The following is a 14,341-nucleotide window of genomic DNA, read 5'->3' as shown; positions in this document are numbered from 1 at the left end:
TGCAAACTTGGGGAAGTTAGCTATTTCAATTCATTTACAAAAGAATTATACAGAATGAAAAAATGTATTGGGCATATATTTACAGATCAGAAAATAGATTTCTAAATTCTTTACTGGCAAATTTAAATAATGAAATTAAATTTTGCATTGACAGTTTCAAACCTATTAGATTAGCATCATTCTTTGTAATCAAGTTGTAAAAACCAAGACTAATAAACCTTTTAACCCTGTAAAATTTCTAAGAATTCAGTGTTAAGAATTTTTAGAATAGGTCAAAATGAATATACTTGGCTGAGAAAACCACTTGAGAGACTGCTTTGCTAAAATGACAAAAAATATTACAAAACCTTACACATCAAGGGCTTCTTTATTCCTCCCCCTCTTTGTGGTTGAAAGAAAATAATTTTCCAGGCGAGCACTCCTTTCTCTCCATAAATGTGAAATCAGTAAAGGAGAGACTAGACTCGTTTTATGAATCGGGCCATTTATGACAGTTTCCCGTGGAATTTGGAGCCAATGTGGGGCAAACTTGTTATCAGAATTTGCCATTATAACAAAGAGCTTTATGACGGTCAACTGCAGATCATAAGTGAAGGCAGTCCCCATAAACATGTGAAATGAAGGTGAGGGGGTTATAAAAAGTTCCTTGTAACAAGTGATCTCAGTCCTGTTCCTCACTGACAAGGAATTCAAGTTCCACCATAAATCTCTTATTTTGCAATGCATTACAAGTTCAAATCCACAGTGATTGGTTCTGTACTGCTAGCTAAACAAATCCGTTTCTGAGAATGAAGCCAGACCTATCAAAACCATAAATAAGAAGCCCACAAGGAGAACTAATTGATAGTGACACACCCTACAATTGGTATCATTTATAACTCATTTACAAAGCATATTGGCTGACCTTGGTTACTGGCAAGACACCTGCCACGCAGAAAGAAAACTAATTGATTTAGGAGTGTTTAAGCCAGTTTTCTGGTGGGTAACAGTTATTGTTACTGGTAAGTGCATAAAATAAATGGCACTGTCTAAATACAGATGTTATTTGATCAAATTTATATTTCAACTAGGACCTAACTGGCTACCACATTACACCAAGTTTTTCCTCAATCTTGAGAAAATGTTCCTTTTCAGAACTTAGCTATAGTCAGCATGAATGCATTTTTCCCTCCAAAAAAAAAAAATAACAATTCCATTGTTCCCAAATTGTCTGATAAATGAAAGCAAGAACTTCCTTGGAATATTTCCTGACTATTTCTTTTTTAATAAAATGCGTAAGGATAGTGAAAACCAGTGAGCTAGTCATACCCTGAATTTAAATGTGCTCTTTAAGGAAAATTCTAAACCGCGGGGAGGTTGTAACAAGTTTAAGGCACATTCCGCTCATTAAATTAACCTCCTCTACTTTACTTTAAATGCATTAAAAACAAAACTACCATAAAACTAATTGCTTCTCTTTAAGGTGTCAGACTTACATTGTGATGCAATTTCGCTCTAATCTATTTAACACAAACAACATGTGTAGCGTTTGTTCTGCTAATTAGAGTATAACAATTAAATAAATTACCCAGGTCCTTAAGATGTCTGGCATCTAACTGCAAAATATTTTACTTTAAATGGTATTTACAGTATGAACAGTTAGAGCTAAACAAATGTTAGCTTTACAGTGGGGTTCATGAACACTTTCATTTTTTTTCCTAATAATTTCAGCTTTGAATTTCTTCTCTTGCTAATAAACACGCACATGACAATGAAAATCTGAACTTGATCCCTGAAGAAAAAATAAGAATTCACGTACTTATTTTTTAAATGATAAAATGTTTGAATTGGTGAAAGTTCACAATTTGAAAATATACAGGCTCGAAGTTTTCTCGAGTTCTGTGCGGTTCTTTACAATAGCCCGATTCAAAAAGAACTAATGTTAAAGTAAATAAGTTTTCACCACCCGCGACTCAAAAAGCATAGGAATTTGGAGCTAAGCCTGTCTCTCCAAGAAAGAGAGGAAGAAGAGGCCCAAAGGTACTAAGAACAGCATAGAAGGGACCAGGAATGCGGCTATGAGAAAAGGTGTTTGTCATATTCCCATGGCGGACAGAGAGCCTGCTTTCTCCAAACCAGACAGAAGGGGACACGGGAAAACCAATCTTCCTCCTCTGGCCTGGGTAGGTCTCCCCACTTTTGCTCCCACGGATGTTACCTGCATTCCCTGGGTATCCAGAACTATTTCTGTGCTTTGACCAAGAACAGCTAAAGAAATGTAAATGTACGTTTGTGCTTTAAAAAAAAAAAAAAAGGCACAGGGGCTGGGGGTGCAGCTCAGTCGTAGAGCATTGACCCAGCACGCCTAAGGCCTGGGGTTCGACTCCCCGCATGAGGCAGATGGGGGATGCAACCGGCTGCACCTTTTTCTTGTCTTTTAGAACGCTATTCCCATTGGGATTCCGTGGAGCGCGGGACGTGGCGTGGGTCCCGAGAAGGGGGTGGAGGTGCTGCGGAGTCCCCAGGGCTCGCGCCACTGCGCCGCACCTGTCCCCGCGGCGTGTGCGACGTCATACTCACCACGCGCTTCTGCGGCTTGATGAGGGGCCGGCTGAGGCCGTTCATCTTGCTGTAGAGGCCGCACGCGTTGCACAGGTAGTGTCCGGTGCCGTCCCGCCGCCAGAGCGGCGTCTGGATGGAGCCGCAGTTCACGCACTCGCGACTCTCGGACAGGTCCTCCAGCAGGTCTACGGCGAAAGCAGGGACCAGAGGCGGGTGAGACCGCGCCGGGCACGACGCCCCACGTACCCCAATATCCCTAGGTCCGCAATGAGCAGCGGGAGGCAAGCTCCGCACCCCAGCCCGCGCCCTCGGTTCTCCCAGACCCCGAGCCTGTGGACCATGGTCCCACACCCCGGCACCCCCACGGGCACCACTGGAAACCCCAGGGAGTCAGGAAAGTCTGCTGAGTTTTCACGGAGGACCTCAGAGTGAGATGAGATGGGTTGGAGGTTGGGGACTAGCTTGGGTCCCCGAAGCGGTCTTCTCCAGCTGTCCCCAGGCTTTTTACAACTGGGGTTCATCATAATTACAAAATCGCAGCAAGCCCTACACAACGTTGGTGCTGATTGACTCCCGCTGCGACCCAGGAATACCCAGGGCTCTCCCAGGCTGCTCAAGTTGCTTTCAGCTCAAGTAATTTAAAAAAAAAAAAAAAAAATTCTATCTCTATCATATTTCCTTCTTTATACAAGGAACTTTTCTCTTTAAAAAAGAAAAAGAAAAAGACAAGCAAAATTAAAACTACTCCTCGGGCATTTCTACCACTTAATTAGAAATAAGAAAATGAAGTAGGTTTCCCTCCAGGAGGGGTGGGGGGCACATTATTAAGCACAGAGAATTTGCATTATTTTCACCTCGCAAGGATCTAATAACACTAAATAATTTTCTGATTTCTAGCTGTAATTTTTTTAAAAGGTTGATACCTTACCAGTTCAGAAAATTACTGAGATCTACCTAGCAATCTATAAAACCCCCTCCAATTTTCCTGCATTGAAGTTGTAATTTATGACGTCTAATTTAGGTGTGTTTAGTTCATATACCTTTAATTATGTGGTTAGTTTTTGGAATTTGAAACTAACTTAAAGTTACTACTTAAAAACAAATCCAAAATTTTTTAATTAACAGAAATGATTATAGCACTATTTCTCTGCAAGGTTAAATTTGAAAGACTAAATATCGATTCTCTAAAATGAGATAGAACTTATTACATGTAGGTTTTTAAAAAATAACTCCTGCTGTTCAGGACTCTTTCTGTTACAGAGGGTTAAATTAAATGTTCTAATTTGGCATTCTTCAAGAGGCATTTCTGAGTCACTTTTAAAAGTAAATAAACATTATACTTCAACATTTTATTTGAGGGTAAGTGTGCCAGCAAATCTCTGTATTCCTTCTTTTTCTCTGTGGTTAATAGTTTGTGTCTACCACCAATAATGCAGTAAAGATGTTTAAATATGGTTTTAACATTAAAATGCTTTACCCATTAATTTTTGCTCTACAAAATAAGTGTCCTTCATTTCTTGAATTATTCCTTAGTTTTAAAGAAACCAGCATCCTACACAGGCGAGTTCAAAGTTATCCTGGGGATACTGCAACTTGCAACACATCACAAAGATTTATTCTTCTCTGCCCTAAAAGCCACTATTGACTACGGTAATCAGTAAAATGCTCAGGACTTCAAGGACACTGAAGTTAAACAAGGTATTTGTCTTTGTTGTTGACTTTAAAATGTTACCTATCAGAGCCCCTCTCCTGGAGTAGGGCATTCCCAGGAAAACCCAGCCCTGGGCCTGGCATCTTTCACTCTGCTAGGAACAATAAAAGGCCCCCTTGAGAAGACAGTAAATGCCCCAGGTAGAGCTCATCAGTCCTCTAGAACCCCAAAAACAAAATTTAAAGTTCTAGAAAAAATATTTTAGCTAAAGCTTCTCAAGTTCCTTTTCTGCCTTTCCTCCCCAAGGCCAAACTGCAACGATTCTCTAACCAGACAGAGAAAAAAAGAAACAGGCTGTAATTTCAACATCTGATTGTGCTGGGGCTTGCACCCCTACGTGGCTCCTTGGGGTGCTCCTAGGAAGTGACAGACTCCATCAAGTGTTGTCCCAGCACCAAGGAATGGAGCATAGTTCTGTAGGACCTTAAGATACAAAGGCCAAGGAATCAAGGGTTATGAGAACCCAAACTCATCTCATTGTGAACCACCCTGCATCCATCCACCACTAGTCAGGGAGAGAGAGAGATGGGGAGCAGGTTTCTAGAAGCCTCTTTATTGGGCAGGTTGTTAAAGTACAGAAAACTTCTAGCCTTGGTGTTTGCTCAAACCAGTTCAAGAGTCTACCTCCAAAAATGGTTTATTTAAAAAAACAAAAAAGTATTAGAAGTAGCAGGAAGATGGTTGCAATTTTGCAATTTTGAGGCCAGCTAGGACTACACAGGGAGACCAACTCAAAAATTTGTGTGTGTGTGTGTGTGTGTGTGTGTGTGTGTGTGTGTGTGTGTGTGTATGTGTGTGTGTGTGTAGAAACAGGAAGGCTTAAAACACCTGTGTGGACAAAGTTAGAGTCATCATCCTCTCGCCCCAAATACTGGCTTAGTCTAGTTGCTTCCTCTTTCTTTAACAGACTGCAAAATCTGAATGTCCCCAAATCCCTTCACTTCCTACCCTATTTTTTTAACATGCTTTAGGTCTACAGAATTTTTTTTTCCCCCCTAACTGCAGTGTGGTGGCCGGAGGATGAAAAAAAAGCAAAGAAAAAAACAGGTTAAGCTCAAATCAGAAGTGTCTGTAACTGCACTGTCCTCTAAAAGGATTTCTCAAACCCAACTGAAGACAGATTCTGTCTCATGTGACATGCTGCAAGCCTAGGGAACTGGAACCTGAAGATAATGCTGAGGTGTGTCAAGAAACAGGAAAAGCTGCAGGATCCTGCTCAAAGCAGGCGCCCTGCACCCCCATACCTTTTGGGATTTCCTACCAACTCCCAGACAGAAAGCTTCACACCCCAGCCCCCACCCCCTTCCCATCCTTTGATGATTCCTAGTCTCCCAGTCTCTACCCTTGGGAACCAAATGTGGATATCTATGTGGTAAAGAAGAGTGACAGCCTACTGCTCTATCAAGTTCCAACACAACACAGCACATCAACAGGGCCCCCAGCCTCGCTCACATGCCCATAGTAAAGATGCTCTAGCAAAATTAAGTCTTATAGCTCTTGGAAGCCATTAAGAAGGGCTTTTGACCAACCTATGGTCCTTTCCCAGTGTCACTAGTGGGGAGTTACTCAAATCAGGTCCTTCACTTTCAGGCTACTGGACACCTCCATAGGATTTCAGAACACAAGATGTACAATGCTAACAAATCAAGGCCCCTAAAGGGACTCACAGTTACTAAAGGGAGGGTGAAGGCTCCCAGGAGAGGCCTAGACCTGGGGCTCAAAGACTCTTGGAAAGGACAGTTTGGACCAATGTACCTCCCTTCCACCTCTAAGACTGACTAACTGCCCTCAAGTAAACAACGAAACTTTTGTCTTTCCTTGCAGGGAAAGTTGTCAAACAGGTGAATAAGCCAAGGTCTCAGAACACTATGGTTAAGGAAAGAAACCAACCCTAGCTCATACCTTCCCCTGCTAATGACAGCAACACTTTCCAAAATAAAGTCTTTCCAAGTATGCTTTTATTTTCCCACTTTACCCTGACACAGGAAGGAGAGTGTTGAATAGAGCTGGACACTGAAAACTTGAGGGGCTAAACTTAAGAAGCTGGGTCCCAGCTTGGCCAAGGGCTAGGAACAGCCCTGACTCCCACCCTGCTGCTGCCCAGCCTGAAGTCCTGTCCACCAACCAGCTGCTCCTCAGGATAAAGCCACAGGCAAGGCAATCTTAGTGTCTTCTCAACTTTTCTTTCCCCCTCCCGCTTGAGGGAACAGGGAAGCCAAGTAGATGCCTATACCCTGGGTTCTTGAATGTCTTATTTAAACATGGGGAAAGGGATGCAGCTAAATTAAAAGACTGAATGAAGTTAGATGAGACTGACTACAATGTGCCTGTGTGTCGAAGTGATCAAGTGTCCAAATTTACCCAACCATGGATCATCTATCCCTCCATACTGGAGGTACTAGGAGACCTCATGCTCCGGTCCTCCTCAAAAGGACACTTTTTCCTCATTATTCATAGACACCTCTCCCCGCCCAATCTTCTTCTGTGGTACAGATGTGCATTTACTCTTTCCCGGAAAGGAACCATGAAGGGTCAGATCAAGGGAATCCCAACATCAGCACTGCTAGTGTCTGATCATCCTGCCCCCAACATGCAAGTCTTTGCTGGGGCCAGTTGGCCCTCCAACCCCGGAACAGTATAAAGCCAGAGACCAGGGCCCAAGTCAGGCAGCTGCTCCACACCCGCTCGCACCCCAGAGCCTCCAGGCCCCGTGCCCACTCTGCGGCGCAACCCTTACCTGCGCTGGGGCCCCGCGGCACCGGGATCGGGGCTCCGGCGCGACTCTGTAAGCTGTGCAGCACCGGCGTTTCGAAGGGTCCAGCTGGCCAGGCGGGTGTCAGCGGCGCGCCCATATAGGGCGAGTAGGTAGGGTGATGGTGATGGTGGTGGTGGTACGTCCCGTTCAGCGGCCGAGCGGCGGACAGAGAGCTGTACTGATGCTCCCGGCTGCCCATGGCCGCCAGGCTGCCGCCACCGCCGCTCACGCTGCCGGCTCCGGTGCCACCCGCAGCCGCGTAGCCCCCGGGGTCCCGCGCCGCGCCGTTGGCCATGGGCGGGCTGGGCGAGTAGGGGAAGCGAGCCGAGGTGTGCGCCGCAGCTGAGCCTGCACCGCCGGGGCCCGCCGCCCCGCCGCCGCCCGCTGCGCCTCCGCTGCCGTAGGGCGGACTGTCGGCCGAGGCCTGCGGCCAGCCGGTGTGCGTGCCCACGCCGCCCGCGTGGTTGCTGGGCCCGCTGCCGGCCCCCTGCAGATACGGCAGGCCGGGGAACATGGAACTCACTCGGGTGGTGGGGACGTAGACCGGGGAGCTGGCTGCCGCCGCCGCAGCAGCAGCAGCCGCCGCAGAGTGCACGAAGCCGCCGGGCGCGCCGTCGTAAGCGGCCGGTCCCTGGCTGGAGAGGGCAGCGAGGGTCTGGTACATCTCCTCCGACTGCTCCGGTGCGAAGGGGCTCAGCTTGGCGCCCCGGCTGGACCACAGCAGCTTGCTGGTGGTCGCGGCCTGGTCCAGGTCAGTGAAGAGTAGCAGGTCTTCCCAACTAGACAGGGCGCTCCCGGGGCCAGCGACCCCGGGCGCCGAAGGTCCGTGGGGAGCCGCGAAAGGATGTGAGGCGTAAGGGCTGAGCAACAGAGAGCGGGCCGGGGGTCCCGCCACCGCCTCGGCGTCGAGCTGCCGCGTCCTGCAGTTGCTGGCGCCGCAGGGACCGCGGTCCCCGCCCCGGGAGCAGGAGGAGGACGAGGAAGAGATGGGGGAAGGCGGCGAGGAGGACTCTCGCGCTGCAAAGGCCCCGGAGTCCCCCGCGTCCGCAGCCGCGGTCCCGAAACGCTTAGGCAGGCACCAGCCGCCGTCAGTCAAGGCCATCCACCGTCCGGCGCCTCTCCAAGCTGACTTTTTGGCTCCTGGGATTGGGGAACAGGACAGGAAGACAGATAACGAGACCTTACCAAATGCATAGTCAGTCTATCAACACTTCCACTCCCTGTTTAGTTTCTGGGATTCCTCAAAGATCCCGCTTCTGCCCAGGGCTTGGGACATTAGGAAAAAGGAATTGAAACCTGCAGGGCAGCCTCAGGGTCATGGAGAACCTGAGTGCCGTGACCAACAGGACGCGTGTTCCTGCGTCCTAGTAGCCCACCCCTCGGGAGCATCCTTTCTCCACGCGCGCGCCAAATCCCAGGAGTGACCGCTGGCCTTCCGTCCCAGAGCGGCTACCTCTGGGTGGATGACACACAAAAGAATTGAACGTGTGTCCATGCTGTCGCATCCAACCTTCCCTTAGATGCCTCTCTCCTGGGATGCCAGGGTGTGAGGGTTCCGAGCGTTTAAACAGAGAGCAAAGGCAACCTGTCCCCGAAAACGAAACCACCGCCTTTTCGCAAAGCTTTCCGGACTGCGCTGAGCAGATCAAACGCGAGTCCCAGAGAAAAGTCACTCAGCCTGGAGAAAGTGGGATGCCAGGGCTGAGATGGAGTTCTTCCCTATACAGTAGTGCGGGAAGTCCCCCGGACAGAAGCCCCACGCCCACCCGCGTCCCGGCTGACAGCACACCTTAGGCACAGCACAGCCCGCGTACACAGCCACCAGCACGCGCGCTCACGCCGGCCCCGCCACCCCGGCACACCCCACGGCCATCCCCCAGTCGAGGAAAAGCCAGATCGTTCCGGAATCGGACGTAGCGGGGTGGAGCAGAGAGCAGAGAAATGGAGGGGAAAACGAGGGGGGAGGGGGTGAGCCCGCCCCAGAGCCGAGGCCACCCCAAAGGGGAGAGCAGGAAGAATGACAGGGAGACTCAGGGGGTGGGGAGCCGGCCGGGCCTCCTCGGGGCTCCTTTTCCTAAGCGCTTCGGCTCATCGGAGATAACCACACTAAAATGAATGCCCACACACAGACCGGGGCTAGATAGCAAGAAAGAAGTTTCTCTGCCCGCGACTACCGGCTCCCGCCCCTTTGCGCTGAGATAACTCGGAGATAAGGCTGCGGGCAGATAAGCACTTGGGGGAGAGGAAAAAACACCAGAAGTCGGTCCGTGGTATCCCGGGAACCAGGGAGCTGCAGCAGCCCTCCGGGAGGGGAGGAGGGAGCCACCCTCAGAGCCGATCGCGGCCGGGAAAAGGCCAGAGAGCTGGAGGCCATGGGGCCTGCCACTGGTAGGGGTGGAAGGGAGGAGTGAGGGGAGAGCAGACAAAGAAGGAAGCGGCCGAACCTCGGGCGAACGCTGCGCAAGAAGACCCGCCGCGGTGGAGGGTGCTCCCGGGCGCGGAGACCAGCCGAGGGCGCCGGCGGGAGAGCGCGAGTCCAGGGTCTGCGCCGCGCAGCTGGAGAATAAAAAGGAGAGAGGAGGCGCCTCTTACTGCTCTGCCGGAAAACTGCAGCCAGCGCTCCTGATTGGACTCATCGAGCCCTAAACAAACAGCGCTCGCCGAAGGGTGCCAGGCTGTGGGTCGGAACTGCGCTCTGCGGGCTGCAGGGCGCGGAGGTGAAGAGGAGGAGGAGGAGGAGGAGGGATCGAGGGAGGAGAGAAAAGAGGATGGGGAGGGGACGGGGAGGGGGAGGGGACCGCGCCTCCCGGGCAGACAATAAGCACAATAAGTGCGGCTCAGCCTGCGGGCGTGGGCTGAGCTGCAGGCTCTGTCCGCGGATAGGGGCGAGTCCCCTCAAGGGGCGCCCAGCTCAGGGACGCCAGGGGAGGGCCTCGCGTCGGCAACCGCCTGCCGGACCTGGACAGCGACTCACACCCATCCAGCAGAGAAGCACTCCCTAGGGTTCCCTAGTCACCACACACACACACACACACACACACACACACAAGCACAGGGGGGAGGAGGGAGGCTTGCTTGGCACCGAGGAGCTGGTTTTCCATAGCCCGGCACCGCGGCCACAAAGGGAGGGGCCCACCAGCTCCTAGGTCAGGGCGCCCCCAAAGTGTAGAGCGAAAGTGCATTGCCCAGCTGGCTCTCCCAGCTCCTCCCTCCTTATTAAATGAGCTTCTAGCCCTGCAGTCTTGTGTGACTGACCTTAAACTCTCCTCTACCCTATTTCGGGATGCTCAGGTCGCAGTGGCCGTCTGGAACCCAGGCTCCTACCATCTGGGGAAGGAGCCCTGCTGCCTACTCCCTACCTCGCTCCTCCTCTTAAAATATATACTAAATTCTTGGAAAGTTTCCTAGAGTTCAGGACGGCATTCCCCAGCTAACCTTTGGGAACTTTTGACTCGGGGTCGTCGTATACGGAAAAGTTAAGTCTTTGAGCGGCTCAGCATAGCCACAGGATGAAAAACACAAGTGTCCAGGGACGCTCTCAAAATTTGGTTGTCGCATTTGCTTTGAGCTTTCCCTGGACTTAAGGTACGTCGAAGATAAATCTTTGGAAAGAGCGGGGTACCTTCCCTGGACCCAGAGCAAAAGAACCGCTTCCCCACACCCCCTCTCCCATGCACACACCCCTTCATCGCTCCCTCCGAACGCTTATCACAACTGTGTACAAACTGATACAGTCCTCAGCGGGCCAAGGGACTGGAAATGAACGTCGCAGGGTTATCAGGGCCGATCTGTCAGCAGCGAGTCGCGCGGCTTGTCCTGGGCAGCAGCGGTGAAATATGTCTCGCTCCTTTAGACTCACAAAAAGGATTTCTTCCGACAGGCAGGACCCCCGGAAGGCTGCAGAGAGGAAATTTATCTAGGACTGTCTTGTGGGAATGGATTTTTACACTTTTTCTCCCCAGGTAAACCAAAGTAAATGATTTTCTTTTAAAGGCCAGTCTCCCTGAAAACATTTGAGCACTGGATTTTGTTTTGTTTTTTATTGTTTGTTTGTTTCGTTTGATATGTGTTTTGTTGTTTTTTCAGTTGGAGGAGGAAAGGGGCATTCAAGCACAGTCGAACAAGCAAGGATAGGTGCGTTGTAAAATGCGATTTAGAGAGACTGTGAGACCTCCTCCCAAAGGACCTGTTTCCTCGAAATATACCTGTGAGCTGGGAACCTGTAAATGAGGGGTGCAGTGGGGGAGAGGGAGGGGAAGGGCTTGTGGGTGCTGGGGAGTGGGGCTCCGAATCCAGGAAATGAATGAGAATTCTCCTGTTTTCATTCTTCGTTGTAAATTGCTGCTAAACACTTCTGAATTTTAAATTGCTACTGAGAAGGTCCATAAACCGTTCTTGTCCAATTTAGTCACTTTTATTACATTCCTTTTTGCCTCCCCCAATCACTGTGGCGGCTCCCAGTTTCAGCGTGGCCGCCTTTCCAAAAGGCTGAAGGTAGAAAACTCTGGAGTGGAGAGACTGGCGACTGGAGCAGGATCCAGAGGCTTTAAATTTTAACCTGAGTTCGATCGGACTTAGCCGAAGAGACCGTTGTGGGCCGGCCCAGTTCCCACCACGGCTTCCATTGCCTTGCCTTGGGTTATTCGGTGAGTTCCGATCAATTTTTTTTTTTTTTTAAAGCGGACTGGGTTCTGCAAAGTTCATTTGTAAGCAGTTCCATTAATACTCTGGACATAATATTTCCTCTGAGTCCAATTGTTTCGAAATAATGTTTCTCAAATTTGCTATTAAAGGCAATTTTTTGAAAGTTCGTGCTTGCTAAAATAATAATGACTTGACTAAGTTTGGCGTCCAAGCTTCAAGGAAATCGAACCCCGGCGGGAGCCTGATTCCTCTCTTATGTGTTTCTTTATATCTGCAAGTCCCGGGGTATTCTGCGTGGGTTTGGGGACAATAGCAACCCCCACACCACCACCTGCTTTTCCCAAAGCTTGGCAACCATGCCTGGAGAGTGTACTGGCCTGGGCGCCTCTGGGACAGAGGTGAGTGTCCGACGGATAATGACAGATTCGACAATGGTCAGGTTCTAGGGGCTCCAGAAAGGACCCAGAATTTTACCCTCCACCTTCCCAATCACTTTAATAGTACCCCAAAACAATGGAAGAAAATAGATAGTTACTTTTCAGGACCACACATTTCACCTTTAAAAAAATAGAGTGTTTCCAACCAAACGAGGGAATAGGTTAGAGAAATATTTTTTTCATGTCAGTGTAAAAATAAAACAAAAACTGTTTAACCTGTATGGTTGATTCGGACAGAACCTAGGCTGCCTGAAGTTCCCTCCCCCCGCCCCCCGCCAGGACTCTGGCAACAACTCCCCAAGGCAACGGCACATTTTCAAAGTCACCCCCACCCACCGGCCCCAGGCCCAGCGCTGAACTTCCTCAGTTGGACTGGGAAGTCTGCCGAACCCAGAACTGCCCAGGGAAGGGAAGCACACCAAACTCGGGAAAGCCCAAGCTGGAGGAGGCCCCCATCATTCCCTGATAGATGCGTTCAAAAGTCTTTTCCCTAGTATTTTTCTTTTGTTTGTTTGTTGTTTTTCTTGTCCATTTCCTTTTCTCGGCCCCCTCCTGTCCTCTCTTTGGGGCCTTGCTAATCTTGAACGAAAATCGTTTCTCTCGGAACTATTTGGACCCAAGGCCGGCCCCCTCGGGATGGAACCTCCTTTCTCACCCAGGAAGAGGGCTGGCTCTGGGGCGCGGCTTGTCCCCGGGGCTGATTTATTTGGGCCGTGCAACTCCACTATTCTGCACTATTCGCGTCCAGCCGGAACACAGCAGCCAATTGGGCAGGGGGCGGGGGCTCCGCAGTTCAAACCCTAAGTGCTAGGGACTCTGTGGCGCGCCGCTTCCGGGGAAAGATCCAGACCCGGGCCGCGACCCGGCGTCCTCAGACGCCTTTACTCCCGCAAACTTGTCATCTCACAAAGCTCCTACCTTGCTCCAGATACTTTTCAGAGAGACAGAAAAAGTCCTGGTTTAAGCACGGTTTTTGATTTAGATTTTTTTTTAAAGGGGCTGGGGCTGTAACTCGGTGGTAAATCACTTACCTAGAACGCGCCAGGCTCTGGGTTCGATTCCCAAGCTCTCCAGAGATAAGGAAAAACATACATTTATGCGGGCTTCTCTTTATGCCACACTTCCCGTCCTGGGGACTCTTTCACCCAATGACACAGTTCGCTTTGACACACACACACACCCCATTCCCACAGTGTCCCAGTTCTGGGGACTGGCCTGGGCTGTCTGTTTCAGACTCAGCAGCTGTGAGCTGGTTTGACTTGTGGTTTTCTTTTCTTTTTCTTCCTCCTTTCCTCCCTCCCTTCCTTCCTCCTTTCCTCCCTCCCTTCCTCCCTCCCTCCCTTCTTTCCTTCCTCCTTTCTCCCTCGCTGCCTTCTCCTTCCTATCTCTTTTCCCCTTCCCTTCCTTTGAGTAGTTGCTGAAATTTTTTAATGCTCCACACATGTCAGGTCCAGGCGGAAACTCCAAGGTCGCCCCAATTTCGGTCCCGGCCCCCTTCGACGCTGGCCCCTGGGGTTGGGGAACCCGCTGCGGGTCCGGGGTGGTGGGACTCGAGGCGGCGACACGCGGGACCGGGTCCGGCGACCCCTCACGCGCACAGCTCCGGGTGACCCCGGCGGCCGCCAGTACGGCGCAGAGGTGGGCTTGCGGCCGCGGCCACGAAAGGTCACCACGGTGCCATTCCTACCCGCGCTGTTTATGCGACTTAATGTAGTTCTTACGCGGTGGTGAGTTCGGGGGCGATAAGGGGGTGGCCGGGGGAGGGTCGCCGTAAAAGCCCCACTCTGGGCGCCGGGCCCACCCTCATCCATTAACCTTTTTACTTTCTTCCCTCTCTCTCTCTTAAAGCTTGTTATCTGGGCCACCCAATGACCGACGAAAGATCTTCCCTCCCCACGTCTCCCATGGCTACTTTAAACCAAATAAATTCAGCTATTAAGGGCCAAGATGTCTGACAAAAGATCGAAAGGTGTCTTTCTGGGATCGCTGAAACAGCCGAGGGAGAAGCCGGCGGCTCTCAAATCCCGATAAAGAAATTCCGCGCCGGCGCCGGCCTCCCTCCTAGGCCCGCCTGGGACACCCGGCGATCGCGACTTCACAGGCCCAGCGCGACTGGGGGCCACGCGGCCTAATGTGGAAAAGCCGGGGGTGGGCAGGCCTCGGGAGAGAGGTGGACATGGGGGAATCCCTGGAACCGGGGAGCTGGGATCGGAACTAGGTTACCTAAAACAGTCCTGCTTCCACTTTGTGGAA

General features: G+C 50.6%; 1 protein-coding gene and 1 long non-coding RNA gene across 4 annotated transcripts in view; one reads left to right on the top strand and one right to left on the bottom strand.

The window, feature by feature from the left end:
* Gata6 (GATA binding protein 6) overlaps window positions 1–9,685 on the bottom strand; it is a 33,355-nt gene extending 23,670 nt beyond the window's left edge. Inside the window, exons 1-3 of the mRNA XM_008826972.3 lie at window positions 9,452–9,685; window positions 6,990–8,147; window positions 2,560–2,726 (exon numbers count right to left, since the gene is read on the bottom strand). Of these exons, the coding sequence (XP_008825194.1) occupies window positions 2,560–2,726; window positions 6,990–8,109 (1,287 nt within the window). The 5' untranslated portion in view covers window positions 8,110–8,147; window positions 9,452–9,685. The remainder of the gene's footprint in view (window positions 1–2,559; window positions 2,727–6,989; window positions 8,148–9,451) is intronic.
* On the top strand, window positions 9,636–14,326 carry LOC108490506. Of its 3 annotated transcripts, none has more exons than XR_003848518.1 (5): window positions 9,636–9,724; window positions 10,888–10,969; window positions 11,094–11,214; window positions 11,469–11,653; window positions 13,937–14,326. It is a non-coding gene; the product is annotated as an uncharacterized LOC108490506 (long non-coding RNA). The 3 variants fall into 3 exon arrangements; XR_001872305.2 differs by lacking the exon at window positions 9,636–9,724 and adding an exon at window positions 10,318–10,592; XR_003848517.1 differs by lacking the exon at window positions 9,636–9,724 and having other exon boundaries at window positions 10,765–10,969.
* The last annotated feature ends 15 nt before the right edge of the window (window positions 14,327–14,341 follow it).

Source organism: Nannospalax galili, unplaced genomic scaffold (assembly GCF_000622305.1).
Source record: "Nannospalax galili isolate Female #2095 unplaced genomic scaffold, S.galili_v1.0 scaffold511, whole genome shotgun sequence".
NCBI lineage: Eukaryota > Metazoa > Chordata > Mammalia > Rodentia > Spalacidae > Nannospalax > Nannospalax galili.
The sequence above is the reverse complement of the archived record's forward strand: the minus strand, read 5'-3'. Positions and strand labels throughout refer to the sequence as shown.